General features: G+C 45.3%; 1 protein-coding gene across 1 annotated transcript in view; it reads left to right on the top strand.

Moving 5' to 3' along the window:
* Window positions 1–16,754, top strand: part of LOC114362575 (plectin-like) — a gene marked incomplete at its 3' end in the record, with an annotated part of 103,900 nt that overhangs the window by 69,456 nt on the left and 17,690 nt on the right. The window contains exons 10-18 of the mRNA XM_028318029.1: window positions 3,724–3,945; window positions 4,962–5,166; window positions 5,672–5,776; window positions 6,571–6,689; window positions 9,329–9,473; window positions 11,126–11,242; window positions 12,019–12,143; window positions 13,606–13,834; window positions 14,780–14,959. Coding sequence (XP_028173830.1) covers window positions 3,724–3,945; window positions 4,962–5,166; window positions 5,672–5,776; window positions 6,571–6,689; window positions 9,329–9,473; window positions 11,126–11,242; window positions 12,019–12,143; window positions 13,606–13,834; window positions 14,780–14,959 — 1,447 coding nt within the window. The remainder of the gene's footprint in view (window positions 1–3,723; window positions 3,946–4,961; window positions 5,167–5,671; window positions 5,777–6,570; window positions 6,690–9,328; window positions 9,474–11,125; window positions 11,243–12,018; window positions 12,144–13,605; window positions 13,835–14,779; window positions 14,960–16,754) is intronic.

Below are 16,754 nucleotides of genomic sequence, written 5' to 3'. Positions count from 1 at the left end.
CTGACGCTGGAGCACAGTACAGTAGCTGTGATGACGCTGGAGCACAGGACATTAGCACAGACAGTACTACAGGAGGAACTGGCCTGGGCGCGACTGTTGATGGCGCAGCAGGAGCGCGAGCGCGACCTGGCCGACGAGATCCGCCGCCTGGAGCGCCTGCAGCGTCTGGCTGAGAAGCTGCACAGGTGAGGAGCACAGCATACTATCACTAGCAGCACTAACAGAAGCGTGAGCGTGACCTGCAGCGCCTCGCCGAGAAGTTGCACAGGCGAGCTGCTGCACACAATACAGTTGATGGTAACTCGGACCCTGCACAAGTCAGGAGCGCAGACACAGCACGATAGCTGGATCCACATGAGGCGATCTACCGCAATCTAATCGGGTTATCAGTCACATAGCTGACAGTAGAGTATGCTCTAGTGTCAGCTATTACTGTTGATAGTGACCTGCGACCTGCTAACTCAGTTCACTGGCTGTGCTGACGCTGGAGCACAGGACACTAGCACTAGCAGCACTAGTAGCAGCAGCAGGAGCGCCTGGCTGAGAAACTGCACAGGTGAGCTGGAGCATAGATACAGTACAATAGCTGGATCCACACCAGACGGTCTACCGCACTCTATTCGGGTTATTAGCCATAGCTGTCGCTAGAGCATAGGCTCAGCTGTTGATAGTGACCTGCGACCTGCTAGCACAGTATACTAGCTGTGCTGTCACCAGAGCACAGGACATTAGCACAGACAGTACTACAGGAGGAACTGGCCTGGGCGCGACTGCTGATGGCGCAGCAGGAGCGCGAGCGTGACTTGGCTGATGAGATCCGCCGCCTGGAGCGCCTGCAGCGCCTGGCTGAGAAGCTGCACAGGTGAGGAGCACAACAAACAGCTGTGCTGACGCTGGAGCACAGTATACTAGCTGTGTTGACGCTGTAGCACTAGCAGCACTAGTAGGAGCGCGAACGCGATCTGGACAATGAGACGCGTCGCCTGGAAAGCTTGCAGCGCCTGGCTGAGAAGCTGCACAGGTGAGGAGCACAGGACACAACTGTGCTGACGCTGGAGCACAGGATATTAGCACTAGCAGCACTAGTAGTAGCAGCAGGAGCGCCTGGCTGAGAAACTGCACAGGTGAGCTGGAGCATAGATACAGTACATTAGCTGGATCCACACCAGACGGTCTACCGCACTCTATTCGGGTTATCAGCCATAGCTGACGCTAGAGCATAGGCTCAGCTGTTGATAGTGACCTGCGACCTGCTAGCACAGTATACTAGCTGAGCTGACACTAGAGCATAGAACACTAGCTGTGCTGACGTTAGAACAGGCGTGGGCGCGACTGCTAATGGCGCAGCAGGAGCGTGAGCGCGACTTGGCCGACGAGATCCGTCGCCTGGAGCGCCTGCAGCGTCTGGCTGAGAAGCTGCACAGGTGAGGAGCACAGCAAACAGCTGTGCTGACGCTGGAGCACAGTACACTAGCTGTGTTGACGCTGTAGCACTAGCAGCACTAGTAGGAGCGCGAGCGCGACCTGGCCGACGAGATCCGCCGCCTGGAGCGCCTGCAACGTCTGGCTGAGAAGCTGCACAGGTGAGGAGCACAACAAACAGCTGTACTGACGCTGGAGCACAGTACAGTAGCTGTGATGACGCTGGAGCATAGTACATTAGCATAGACAGTACTATAGGAGGAACAGGCGTGGGCGCGACTGCTGATGGCGCAGCAGGAGCGCGAGCGCGACTTGGCCGACGAGATCCGTCGCCTGGAGCGCCTGCAGCGTCTGGCTGAGAAGCTGCACAGGTGAGGAGCACAACAAACAGCTGTACTGACGCTGGAGCACAGTACAGTAGCTGTGATGACGCTGGAGCATAGTACATTAGCATAGACAGTACTATAGGAGGAACAGGCGTGGGCGCGACTGCTGATGGCCCAGCAGGAGCGTGAGCGCGACCTGGCCGACGAGATCCGTCGCCTGGAGCGCCTGCAGCGCCTGGCTGAAAAGCTGCACAGGTGAGGAGCACAGGACACAGCTGTGCTAACACTGGAGCACCGGATACTAGCACTAGCAGCACTAGTAGTAGCAGCAGGAGCGCCTGGCTGAGAAGCTGCACAGGTGAGGAGCACAGCAAACAGCTGTGCTGACGCTAGAGCACAGTACAGTACCTGTGATGACGCTGGAGCACAGGACATTAGCACAGACAGTACTACAGGAGGAACTGGCCTGGGCGCGACTGCTGATGGCGCAACAGGAGCGCGAGCGCAACCTGGCCGACGAGATCCGTCGCTTGGAGCGCCTGCAGCGTCTGGCTGAGAAGCTGCACAGGTGAGGAGCACAGGACACAGCTGTGCTAACGCTGGAGCACCGGATACTAGCACTAGCAGCACTAGTAGTAGCAGCAGGAGCGCCTGGCTGAGAAGCTGCACAGGTGAGGAGCACAGGACACAGCTGTGCTGACGCTGGAGCACAGTACAGTAGCTGTGATGACGCTGGAGCATAGTACATTAGCATAGACAGTACTGCAGGAGGAACAGGCGTGGGCGCGACTGCTGATGGCGCAGCAGGAGCGCGAGCGCGACCTGGCCGACGAGATCCGCCGCCTGGAGCGCCTGCAGCGTCTGGCCGAGAAGCTACACAGGTGAGGAGCACAGCATACTAGCACTAGCAGCACTAGCAGAAGCGTGAGCGTGACCTGCAGCGCCTCGCCGAGAAGTTGCACACAGGCGAGCTGCTGCACACAATACAGTTTATGGTAACTCGGACCCTGCACAAGTCAGGAGCGCAGACACAGCACGATAGCTGGATCCACATGAGGCGATCTACCGTAATCTAATCGGGTTATCAGTCACATAGCTGACAGTAGAGTATGCTCTAGTGTCAGCTATTACTGATGATAGTGACCTGCGACCTGCTAACACAGTTCACTGGCTGTGCTGACGCTGTAGCACTAGCAGCACTAGTAGGAGCGCGAGCGCGACCTGGCCGACGAGATCCGTCGCCTGGAGCGCCTGCAGCGTCTGGCCGAGAAGCTGCACAGGTGAGGAGCACAGGACACAACTGTGCTGACGCTGGAGCACAGTACACTAGCTGTGTTGACGCTGTAGCACTAGCAGCACTAGTAGGAGCGCGAACGCGATCTGGACAATGAGACGCGTCGCCTGGAAAGCTTGCAGCGCCTGGCTGAAAAGCTGCACAATTGAGCTGGAGTATACGGGACTTCTCACCTCTCGTTTCCACCGCTGCAACTTCTGTGTAGCCAGGATAGATCCTGGCTGGAGATAGCTGTAGACAGCTTAACCGCCAATAAAAACCCAACCACTGAAGGGCATATTTGTCCCAGGGGAAAGTGAAGCAGGGAAGCTGCTGGACTATAGTGCAATGTGGAACCACGATTTTCTCCTCTTTTATTGTATCATCATGAATTTAGTCAAAAGTAAAACCGCTGGACTAAGACCTTTTCAAAGAATTTCCACAACTGCTTCTGCGCTACCCACGTTCAGATGCTTCCCATAACCTTCACCAGATCGGTCTTACGAGCTATGTGACTCTCCCACTGTCACTTAACTTTGTGTTTCCCGCAGTTCTGCGGGCTATGTCGCTTACTTTGGTTCTCCTACAGATCTCTTCATTTCTAACTCATGACGTTTATTACATGAAACACGATGTACCGTGTTTCATGTAATTGATATTATTATTATTGTATCAACAACTTACATAAACCACTCTTCACAGAGACATCAAGCAAACCGAGAGCGGTCTAGACAACGTTGAACGTCATATCGAAGCCGAGATACACCGCGTGGAGCGCGGAGTGCACCCGGCGGAAGCCAAGATGGCCGCCGAGCAGATCGAGCATGACCTACGCGCTATGGAGCACACGCTCCAGGAAATGTTCCAGGATGCGCAAGCGCTGAAGGAAGGGAGATACCCGCAGGCCAGCGAGTTGCACAGGAGGTAAGCTTTGATTAAATATAACAGTGGTTTTCATCCTTTTTCATGACACGACCGCCCTAGTATGAAAAAATATTTGGCGACCCCCCGACGGCTCGCTTTTTTTTCATGCATTTTATAATGTTGCAAAGATATGTTTGTAGGGACCGAATACTTCAATTCATACAACATCATCTGTCTTTATAACTAATGTTTTTTTACTGAGGTAGTTTTTACGACCTCTCGCGACCCCCCTGTAGAGGCGACCCACAGGTTGAAAAACACTGAAATATAATATTACGAGTATGTAATATCAATCGACATTATTTTATAATAAAGTAAAGTCATGAAGTCTTTATTGTGTATTGTAATCAATATCTAATCAATAATAATAAATCATTTGTAATTTGCATGCTAACTGACATTAGCTATATAGGAATGCACTTTTAATAAAATACCAACACCACTTATGTATTTACCCTATTTTTTGAGCAAATAAAGAATTTGAATTTGAATTAGCCAATAAGCCTAGTGTGTGCGCCACGATAAAAAATTTACACGAAAAGCCCATACCTTTGTCATCTCAAATCGTCGATAAGATTTTATCGTGGGGCGCATCCTAGCCCAGCAGGTTAATAGAAAACAGATATTAGTAGGCAATTATTTCATTTACCATCATATCTTGTGTCCACTCCAGAAGCACGGCCCTGTCTAATTTATTAGTGGTGATCATCAATTACAAAAGAAATTTTTCAAGTTTAAAACATTTTCACGCTTTTAGATAGTGAGTGTGCCATGATTTTTAAATGTCACCGTGAATTATGAATTTGAATTTATTATTATGTTTATTGGTAGTTTACAATCTCACGCGTTATATCATAAACTGACAAAGTTATCAATTTCACGTTTACATAAACAATGTCGCAGTTTGGGACAGCCTGTATAAAATACTGCATGCTTGACTTGACCCACGTCTAGTTCATTTCATAGTCCATCCATCAGTAAAAGAAGTTATATCGACGATATTATCTTCATTCCAGAGTGCAGCAAGTCCACGACCGCTGGCTAAATGCCCGTCAAGCCTTCACCGGGCGTCTGGTCCCAAGACTGTCATCAGTCCGCCTGCCAGTACAGCAGACCACCGTCCGTAGAGAGACCAGGACTGTACTGGAGACCAGGGTGTTGGATGCCGACCCTAGCTTCCACCAGCTTCATGAAGCCGCTAGGTGGTGCAAAGAACGACTGGTAAGCGAATTTTGACTTTTCTTACTTAATTATTAGGTAGCTATTAGATCGCCTGCCAGAGAAACAAACCACAATCAATAGAGACCGGGCAAATGACTACAGTCCGTAGAGAGACCAGGACTGTACTGAAGACCAGGGTCTTAGATGCCGACCCTAGCTTCCACCAGCTTCATGAAGCGGCTAGGTGGTGCAAAGAACGACTGGTAAGCGAATTTGGACTTTTCTTACTGAAGGTTAAGGTAGCTATTAGATTACTGCCATTTCAAGCCGATACAGGGCAATGACACGGGATTTTGAAATCTATGAATATTCCTAAAATAACATTATTCAAGGTGACTTATTGAATGTGCATCATTCGCCGGAGTATTTTTTGGTAGTTACCATTATAGACCGTATTTTGTAAGCAGTAGTGGTTCATCCTAGTAATGGACGAATCTGGTTGGAATTTGGTTTAAGGTCATAATCAACCAAAAATACATCTAATAATAACTATTTTTTATTGCAGAAAAAACTACACGAAGCGGACTACGGCTCCGATCTGCCATCAGTTCAACACGAGTTGGACAAACACCAGAGAGAACACAAACAAATTGACCAGTTCCATTCCAAGGTATGTACAATGTACAAGCTAAAGATTTATAATATTTGGTAGGAAATAATGTACAATATTCGGTGGGAAATACATTGGCTTTTGTATTGATTTTGACCGGATATTGTCTGCAAATAATGAGTTAACGATCCGGTTAAATATTTATGTATGCGTGAATATTTTACGACATTTGTTTTGACCATTTTTGTGCTTATTCAATTTGATTTTTGGCTTTGTAGGGACATAAGATCTGTATCTGTAAATATAAAATGGCGATAATTATTAGGTTTTTACTTCGTCTTTTTTCCCTACCAAGTAAACAAATAGACTAGGCTTGTATTGAATTCCAGAGTAGGTACACCTGCAATTTTATTAGTGAACAGGAATTCATACTTCTTTGTTGAAAACTATAGGTCTAACTTTTACCTCAGTTAGTGCCTGAAGTGCGGCACGGGAGGGTTTTTGAGATGCCAAACGTTAATGAGACTAGATTTTTTTTCAGATTTATATAGTTCCAAAATACTGAACTGTCCTATGCATGACATTGACAGTGGGGCGCTACCGTCAATACCCGATCGCTGGTTCCGATTTTTGCCATGTTGGAAACCATATTTCGATGAACGATGGTAGCGCCCCCCTGTCATTGAGTTTGGTGGGACAGTTCAGCGTGGGTCATCTATATGCTCTGTCACGTCCTAATATGTCAATGTTAACCCTCCCGTATCGCTCCCTTACCTCAGGCACTGACAGATTTAGGCCCAAGAATTATAGCACCTATCACAACTACATAAGGTATACAACCGTTTGTCTTCCAGGTCGAGCAGTGTGTCCACGCAAGATCCAGTTTCAGCGGCGAAGAGCTCGCGCTGTACAACCAGCATCTTAGCCAGCTGCAGAAGCTGTATGCTGAACTGCTGTCTACTAGTACTAAACGGTAAACAACTTTATATTTTGTCAGATAATTGCTACACTATTTTGAACCTTATGGAATTATTACTAAGTAAAGTAAATTATTACTCTGTTTAGGATGACATTGCAAGTGATAGTAAATAGCCAAAGATAAAACTGTAAGAAGCTACCTACTTATGGGGAAAATTTCAATGAAAGATCCGTTATTTTTGATCGAGTTGTTGAAGGAAAGAAAAGATAGTCATAATATTTTGTTCTCTCCTTTACTTTCCTGATCCTTTGCACCCTTTTTTTCCGTTTTACATTTTTACTTTCCTATACGTTTCCCTATCTTTACCTTACCTCGTCGTGGCTGACGCACAAGCCGTGCATGCCATCATAGAAAAAAAAAGTATAGAGCGCGCAGCAAGAGTTGATGCGACGAATACAAGCAAAGATTTGTATGTTTTTATATCTCAGTATACGCTCGTCGTGCGTGGTCTTACTGACAATCGCTTCGTTACTTTTAGTTATTATTCTGTGGTAGTACTTATTATTATTCTGTGCTTTTAGCAAGAGCGAGGTAGCTAGCGTATTCGATTTTGTAATATGGTTTGCGTGTTTCTGTACATGCAAATATTACGTCAGTGTGAGTACCTTGTTCGCCACAACTCTCGTTGGGCGTCCTATATTGATTATAGTCTAGTCTGCGAGCACGTAGAATTTTGTCGAATGACCCCAAGCTACCCATCCTTATCGCTCGCGCGTAATTATGTTGCTGTCGCGCTCGCACACTCACTGCGGGCGCCCGTCGCACAGTCGCGACAGCAATATAATTACGCGCGAGCGATAAGGATGGGTAGCTTGGGGTCATTGGTAGGGCATGCATTATTCGTTCGATATTGGTATTCGAATATTTCGAATACTAAAATTTATGGTATTCGAATACTTCGAATAAAACGATTTTTTCGAATACTGCTATTTTCAATATTAATGTAAATTAAAAGAAACACTTTTTTGTCTATAATCATTTTAATAAGGATCAATTTGCTTAATACAATCATCTAACTTCAATAACTACTTGAAAAAAAAAAAACGCTGCTATCGAAGGTATTCGAAAAAATACTGTTCAAACGAATGAAGCCCCACATCGGTGATCTGATACTTGAACACCAATTTGGTTTCAGGGAAAGACACTCCACAACTAAACAGGTCCACAGAACCATAAACATCGTCTCAGAAGCACTAGAAAAAAACCGATACTGCTCAGCTGCGTTCTTGGACATAAGTCAAGCCTTCGACAAGGTCTGGCATAAAGGGCTCTTGTACAAACTTAAACAGAACCTCCCATGTCCGTTCTACGAAATACTTAGGTCGTATTTGAAAGACAGATGCTTTGAAGTCAGATCTGGAGACTCTTGTTCTGCTCTATGCAACATAACGTCCGGTATACCCCAGGGTAGTGTCTTGGGGCCCGTGCTATACCTATTGTTTACCGCAGATCTGCCAACAACTGCAAATACATTCACAGGAACCTTTGCTGACGACAATGTCACAATGGCAACACACGACGATCCAGTGACGGCCTCACTCTCACTCAAATCTGTGCATGTTCATGTAACTTTCACTCTCAGAAGAAACTCCTGCCCACCGGTTAAACTTAATGGTATCCAAATACCTCAGGCTCAGCCGCTGAGGACGTTAGGTATCTGGGCTTGCACTTGGACCGCAGGCTAACCTGGAGAAAGCATATATGGACAAAGAGGAAGCACCTAGATGCCAAACTAAAAAACATGATGTGGCTTGTCAGAGTCCAGTCACAGCTGAACACCAGTAGCAAAATGATGATCTACAAAACTATCCTTAAACCTATCTGGACCTACGGGATACAGCTGTGGGGAAAAGCTGCCAACTCCAATCTCGACATAATCGAGCGCTTTTAGACAAAAGCCGTACGTTTGATTTACCAAATGCCGTGGTATATCAGCAACAGACTCATCTACCAGGACTTGCCATTGCCCACAGTCAGAGAGGAAATAAAGAGCCACACACTCCGCTACAAGGATAAACTTTCAAATCATCCAAACTCATCAGTCCAACAACTCATGACCATTGAAGGCTTCCTATTCAGCAGACTGCAAAGAGCTAGTGTCAGGAGCCTCCTTAGTAGATTCTAGGACAGTTGAGAAACCGGATGACCACTGAGGGCAACTGAGTCACTGGACTCCTGCTGATTTACTACAAACAAAAAATCTCAGTACCACAGAAGATTACTACACCATAGCACTAGCACCATTGGAAACCATATTGCCTGGCACTTTAACACCTTTTTCGCGAATATTGGTTGGCACTTGAATGGATATCTGCGATTGCGCGCACTTCTCCATTCATCTAACCTTACCGCTAACTTCTTGCCTGCAGTTTTAATAGTTTTAAGTTTAATTAAGTAGTTTGCGGTCAGATATTTTTACATTTTTTTAATAGGAAAGGCGTATTCGTATTGTTCGAAAAGACCGAATAATTATATAGATGCTATTCGAATAATAAATGTGGCGAATATCCGAATAATATGGATATCCGGATATCCGAATTGCATGCCCTAGTCATTGGACAAAATTCTACGTGCTCACAGACCGGGCTTTAGTCAAGTTATTTCACATATTGACGTGTAATTTCTTTCCACAGCATGTCCGACCTAGACGCTCTCCAAGATTTCTTACAATCCGCCACAGCCGAACTGAACTGGCTCAACGAGAAAGAACAAGTGGAGCTGTCCCGAGACTGGGCCGACCCACACATCAACCTGCCTGCAGTACAACACTATTATGAGGTGAGAATACATCACTAAAGCATACGTCATCGAACGTGAAAGTTGAATTAAGCTTCCTTCCTCAACAGAGGAATTCTTTCAGGTTCAGCCAAACCGACGCGATCACACGCGGTCAACCGGCAGCGATGGCGATCAGACTTACAAGCATTCATCGCCATCGCTGTACGCCGGCTGATCGCGTCGGTTTGGCTGAACCTTTAGGCACGCCTTAGGCGCGGTTTCCACCAAAGCGGAGCGGAGCAGATAAGTGTGTTGAATAACCAATCAGATTTCATTATTTCCACTTCTTGTCTCCGCTCCGCACAGTTCCGTTCCACGCCGCGCCGCCTCGGCTGTCAAATTCTATAGAAAAAAATTACAGCCTGACACTTCTTCGCTCCGCTTTGATGGAAACCAGGACATTTTAACCAACCACAGTATAAAGTCTTTAACTGGTTTAATCGAGTATTGTAGTATAGATAGTTTCATCCACGAAGACGCGCCCACCAATGTTTGATCGAGGGTCACGGGGTGCGGGGAGTTTGATCCGAGCAATCCGAGCGGCATTATTGTAGTGTGCGTGTACTCATGGATCATTTAGCGTGTACCGATAACACTCAAACATTAGCGGAAGAATGGTGGGGCGCGTCTTCGTGGATGAAACGATCTTTACTGACCTACCTAATACACGGTGTACAGTTTATGCTTAGGGTGAGGCTGGCTGCACTGAAAATTTTATATAAAAAATAAATATTGTTTATAAACGATACAAAGAACTGTAATGTGTATAGTTTTATGATGCATTTCATCATCATCAGTTGAATCATTCACCCATCATTGCTTTTTAATTAAGTCATTCTCACAAACCTTCGCATATTTTTAAGAAACATTTGATATAAAATTATGCAAAAAAGAACCTAAAATGCATTCAATTTGTATATTATAAAGATGGGTTCCTATCAAATAGCGAAAATCATGGAAGAGTCCTTTGCCCAGCAGAGGGACAATAAGCTAACGTAAAGTTAGTATTGGTGTTGCCAATCTTACTAATTTGACAATTCGATACTTACCACTCTATGACGTCACACGTCAGTGTTGCCAAGCGTCGCCTAAAAATACTACCCTTCCTAACAAGATGTTGTCGTAGCGTTTGCAATTGTTTTAATATTTTGTTATCTGTGCAAGCATTCATTTGGGGACGATAGCGAGGTTTGTTTTACACTATATTTTGTTATTCATTTGTTTTGCGTATTTATTTCTCGATGTTGCTTCATTGTTTTGTAGATGTCGCTTGGAACGGATGAAATTGAAAACGTGCTGGAAATTACAGGATGTTTTCTTTATGGATATGAAAGACGTTTGCATTAAATTTTTTAGTGTTTGTAAAATACATTAAACACAAAACTATATACTAGTCTAGCGATAATGTGTTTTATTTAATAGATCTTCAGAAAGATATTTTTTAAAATGCTGTGACGTTTTTACTTCCTTTTGGGTCCTCTAAACAAATGAGAGCTAAAATTACTCGCATGGCTCTGTATTCTGTCAACAAATCTTTCAAATTAAAGTTTACTGCAAAAGTTGGTCATATTCTCATGAGTATCCTAGCATGTCGATTTCAATTTCTCCCTATGCACTTTATTTATTCACTAATAAGGTCGCTTCTCCCACAGCAACTGATGTCTTCGCTGGAGAAACGCGAGCTCCAGTTCAGCAACGTAATCGACAGAGGAGAGGCCCTGATCGCTCAGCACCACCCGGCTACAAAGACGATTGAGTCACACTTGCAGGTAAAAACATAGCTGTGAACAACCATTTTTCTTGTGGAAAACTATCACGGTAGTGTTGCCATATAGTGTATTGATTTATTAATCGATAGTTCAAATGGTTATTTGAAGCTCAAACGATCGTCGAACGTGCTTGCTATGTGTCAGTCGATTTTTGGAGGACGGGGGAGAGGGATCTTAATCGATAGATGACCTCCACAGATTGGGGTTGACCAAAACCACACATCTAAAGACCCTCGCCCAAGGCGACTTTTGCAAATCATTGCAAATGCGACTAACGCACGTGTAGCGATGCTGTCGCTTGTTTACGAAACGCGCAACAAAAAGTCGCCATTGGCGAGGCCCGAGGGCCTTAAACCCTCCATTTTTCATTTGTAAATAAGAAAAGGTCTTGCTCCTTCATAGCCCTCTATATGCCTTATGATAAGTAAGCCATTTTTCTGTTTTAAAAAGAAATGGTGGAGATATATTCGCCAGAGCCTTATTAAAGTTTAAAGACTAACGCCTGTATTCATTTATATGAGGTCTCATAGTGCGCGTGAACGCACATGGTGACTGACACACGAACCAATCGCAGAGCTCTATTCAAAGCTGTGCGTTCGATTTGCTGCTTCACTTAGCAAGCATCGTTTGTTAAGCGATTGAGTCCCAGACGGCATTAATTAATGTCATAACAATTGATTATCTATTGTGTCTAGATTCGCGGAGCTTGAAGGATTAATACGGGCGTAAATGTCAGAGTCAATATTTCTGATCGGTTTAAACAATGTTTTCTACAGGTGATGCAGTCGCAATGGGCGTGGGTTCTCCAGCTGACGCTATGCCTCGAAACCCACCTCAAACACACCACGCAGTACCACAACTTCTTTGAGGGAGTGAAGGAGGCAGAGAAATGGATTCAGAAGTAAGTACGAACAACAAAAAGTCATTGAGTTCCTTCGAAGCTTTGGCTCAAATTATGGAACAAATTAATTTACTCTTTGAACGCCTAATTTGCAAAAGTAGTAAATAACTTTTATGACTGATCTCCATTTTATTTAACTTTCAGTTCTCATTTAGATAAGTGTGTTATCTTAAAACTAGCTTTTGCCTGCTGCTTCCTTCACCCGCGTGAAGTTTAGTTTGTCACAGATCGTCATAAATTATAGCCTATATTATGTTATTCTGGGTTTTAAACATTAATACTGTAAAGTTTTGTCAAAATCCGTTCCGTAGTTTTTGCGTGAAAGAGTAACAAACGTCCAGATATCCTAACTTTTGCATTTATTGGCTCCGTGCACGATTACAGCGCCAACTAGCGTCCACAACTTTGTGGGCTCTGTCACATTGACATTTAGGTCGTATATTTGTGAAAAAATATCGAAATGAAAAAATAACAAATATTTTCAACTAATAAATTGTTGTGATACCACGATTTGGGTGGAAAAAAGGTTTTGAAATCATTTTGGTCATTCAAATCAAATGAGGTAAGTCCAAAAAGTGTGTTTAATTTTGATTGTGTCAGGGTTTGTTTACTTCATTTATAGTTGTAGTTTTACAGTAAAACAAAAAGAAAAAGCTACTTTAACGGTTTCATTATATAACAGTAAATATATTTAAATGTTTCTGTATCGCTAGTAATAAATTAAATATCGTTTTCAGATCGAAATGAGTATCGTTTTGAAGACCGGGTTTGTGAGAGTTACAATATCAAATTCCAACCACAAACCGTATTTAAAGGAAAGTTGTTGGTATTGGCTGGACAAGTCCGAGATGTAGAAGAATTAAGAACAAAACAAGGGCAGAGTTCAATAATTCACGCTCTCATCATAAGGCAAACATCTGTGCACAACAACTACTGTGACTCATTTTTGTACTACCACGTTGTATAGTTTAGTTATTTCCAAATTGTAAACGGCTATTAAAACAGCCCTATCGAAATACAGTCCACTCTTTTATTTAAGTTCCCAGTAGGACCCTTTTCATGCGATTAATTAATGATATTAAAATGTATTATGTAGAATCGCTTTGCCATTGACAGATACATCTGATGACAGAGCTAACATTATTTCTACTTTTGACCACCATGAGCGCTGCGATAGATTATGTCCCCCCCACCTAGTACTTCGCACCCAGCGAATAATATTAGTAGGATACATCTACTCATATTTATGTTTGTTTGTTAACAAAGTGTTTACGCTAAACTACTTTATCGAGAAAAGTAAATTAATTTTGAATTCACAGATAACAAAATAGTTTGAAAAATATTCTTTTAAACATTAAAATAATCATCCGTAAAAAATTAGTCCATTAGGTTCTTTCCCCACCCTTTAAATCATTTCTTTCTGCAACAAAAATACAAACGCTAATCTCAATTCTTCTTTCAGGCGCGAAGAAGCCCTGAACACCACCTTCTCCCAATCCGAATTCACGCTGGACCAAGGAGAACGCCTCCTCAAAGGCATGCAGGACCTTCGTGAAGAACTAAATGCCCATGGCAGCGCCGTCTCGCGGCTGGTAGAAGAAGCTCAAGAAATCAGGCCCGTGAAGCAACGGCGCTCGCCGGTCACCCGACCACTGAGAGCCGAGACCGTGTGCGCTTATAAGCATGCCAATGTGAGTATGTAGTTACGGTAATTGGTGATATATGGCGCTATTTATGTTCCCCAATCCGAGTCTCCTGTGTGAAGTCTCGCGGCTGGTAGAGGAAGCTCAGATGAGGCCGGTGAAGCTCAGATCAAGCTGGTGAAGCAACGACGCTTGCCTGTGACCCGGCCGCTGAGAGCAGAGACTGTGTGCGCTTATAAGCATGCCAATGTGAGTATGTAGTTTCGATTTTAGACAATTGATAGCGTTATTTAATCCGAGTTTATAAAAGCATGCTAATGTAGTTACGGTTTTGGGCGATAGATGGCGCTGTTGCTGAATGTCTCTAATCGATACCGATTGTAGGGATATTTGACAGACACTGTTTCAGTGGACATACTGTGAATTTTGCCCCTAGACGGTCCTAGCGAAAAGCTGTTATTTCACTATTTTTTTAATACAAGTTACTGTTTCTTCCACTGTGTGTTTCATCAGGGCTTTGAATAAGGTCCTTTTCGTATTCCATTATAATAATATCGTTATGTCGGTACTTCTAGAGAAACAGCGATAACTCGATTATCTAGCAGTTGCTATAAGACTTAATAATGTTCTCTACAGATGGCCATAAAGAAAAGCTATCTAACGTTTTGTGGGAGACGAATCGAACGTCTCCTCACATTAATTTATCGGAGGTAGATGTATATCAAATTATAAGCGGCATTGAATAAACAAATATATTTACAATGACTATATTACAAAAACATAAAAGAAATAAAATTATCAATCCGAATAAAATTAAAAGAGCGAGTCGCAGTGAAGTGTCAAAGGCGACAATATAAAACCTTCTTTTTTATTGCCGGCCAGGAGCGCGCGGGACGGAGCGCCGCGGGTGGACCAATGAGTTTTCATTGTGGCGTACATAGATCACCACAGTTTCTTCACGAATATCCCTCTAACTATTCGTTTCGTCACCAGGTGGCCATAGAGAAAGGCTCGTCAGTCACCGTGACGGACAACTCGGGCCGCGTGCGTTGGCGCGTGCGCCTCGGCGGCGCCGGCACGGAGCTCCAGCTGCCGGGCGCGGTGCTGGCGCTGCCGCCGCCTTGCCAGGAGGCCGTCGACGCTGCTGCTCGGCTGCGCAACGCTTACGATAGGGTAAGAAACTGTACTAATGTTAGGGCATACTCACAACACTAGCATGCTTTGAACGACGCCAGCACTACGTAAATCCGAGGCGACATTCAGCATGTAGCATTGGTAGCTCGACGCTGCGTAAGCGCTGGCAAGAGGACGACCCATGAGAGACGCTAGTGTAGGTCCCTTATAATACGACGAATGCGTTTCGTCGTAATGCTGCCGCTCGTCTGCGTAACACTTATGATAGGGTAAGGGGAAATGACGACTATCTGATGGACACAGTCGCTCATGCTGGAATCTCCCTTTGTGTGAGAGGGATAGCAACATTCGAAACTGCCGCGTGCCTACGCAAAACTTACGATAGCTATAGGCTACTCGTATATCGGATACGCTGTTTACGTAGTATCGGGTCTACTTGTCACCGTCGCTCATGCTGGTTTCTTACTTTGTGTGAGAGGTATAGCATTGTGTGAGAGGCATAGCATTGTGTGAGAGGCATAGCATTGTGTGAGAGGGATAGCATTGTGTGAGAGGGATAGCATTGTGTGAGAGGGATAGCAACATTCGAAACTGTCGCGACACTTATGATAGGGTAAGGAGAAATGAGAACTATCTGATGGGCACCGTCGCTCATACTAGCGTCACTCTTTGCGTGAGAGAGATAGCAACATTTGAAACTGTCGCACGCCTGCGCAATGCTTATAATAGGGTAAGGATAAATACTAAGCCAAAGGAGTCTACTTCTTGATAAAGGCCTCCTCCAAGGTTTTCTACCACGACCAGTCCTGTGGCCGTAGACAAAGGCTCGTCAGTCACCGTGACGGACAACTCGGGCCGCGTGCGCTGGCGCGTGCGCCTCGGCGGCGCCGGCACGGAGCTCCAGCTGCCGGGCGCGGTGCTGGCGCTGCCGCCGCCTTGCCAGGAGGCCGTCGACGCTGCGGCGCGGCTGCGCAACGCTTACGATAGGGTAAGGAGAAATGATAACTATCTAATGGATACCGTCGCTCATACTAATTATATTGCTGTCGCGACTGTGCGACGGGCGCCCTCAGTGAGTGTGCGAGCGCAACAGAAACATAATTACGCGCGAACGATAAGGATGGGTAGCTTGGGGTCATTGGACAAAATTCTACGTGCTCGCAGACCAGACTCTTTTTGCGTGAGAGGGATAGCGATATTGTAAACTACCGTGACACAGCCGCGCGCTTGCGCAAATCTTACGATAGGGTAAGAACTGCAGGACTAAACTTCAAAACGCTGTTTACGTAGTTTTGGGTCTACCTGTCACCATCGCTCACGCTGGCATCTCGTTTTGCGTGAGAGGGATAGCAACATTAGAAACTGCCGCACGCCTGCGCAATGCTTATGATAGGGTAAGGATAAATACTTAGGAGGAGTTAAAAGGAGTCTACTGCTGGATAAAGACTTCCTCCAAGGTTTTCTACCACACGACCAGTCCTGTGGCCATAGACAAAAGCTCGTCAGTCACCGTGACCGACAACTCAGCACCGGCACGGAGCTCCAGCTGCCGGGCGCGGTGCTGGCGCTGCCGCCGCCTTGCCAGGAGGCCGTCGACGCTGCGGCTCGGCTGCGCAACGCTTACGATAGGGTAAGTAGCTACTAATGTTAGGCCACTCTCACAGTAGCGTCTTATGAACGTCGTCGCCTCGCGATAACGCGACGCCAGCACATTCAACATTAGCATATAGTGCTATTGCTGCCGCCGCTTTGTCAAGAGGCTGTGGATGCTGCGGCTCGGCTACGCAACGCTTACGATAGAGTAAGTTCGTTTCAGCCAAATGACGTCACTGCT

This window comes from Ostrinia furnacalis, unplaced genomic scaffold (genome assembly GCF_004193835.3).
Source record: "Ostrinia furnacalis isolate ACB-3 unplaced genomic scaffold, ASM419383v2 OfSCF6632, whole genome shotgun sequence".
Lineage (NCBI taxonomy): Eukaryota > Metazoa > Arthropoda > Insecta > Lepidoptera > Crambidae > Ostrinia > Ostrinia furnacalis.
Note: the sequence above shows the minus strand (reverse complement) of the source record. Positions and strands in the feature narration are given on the sequence as shown.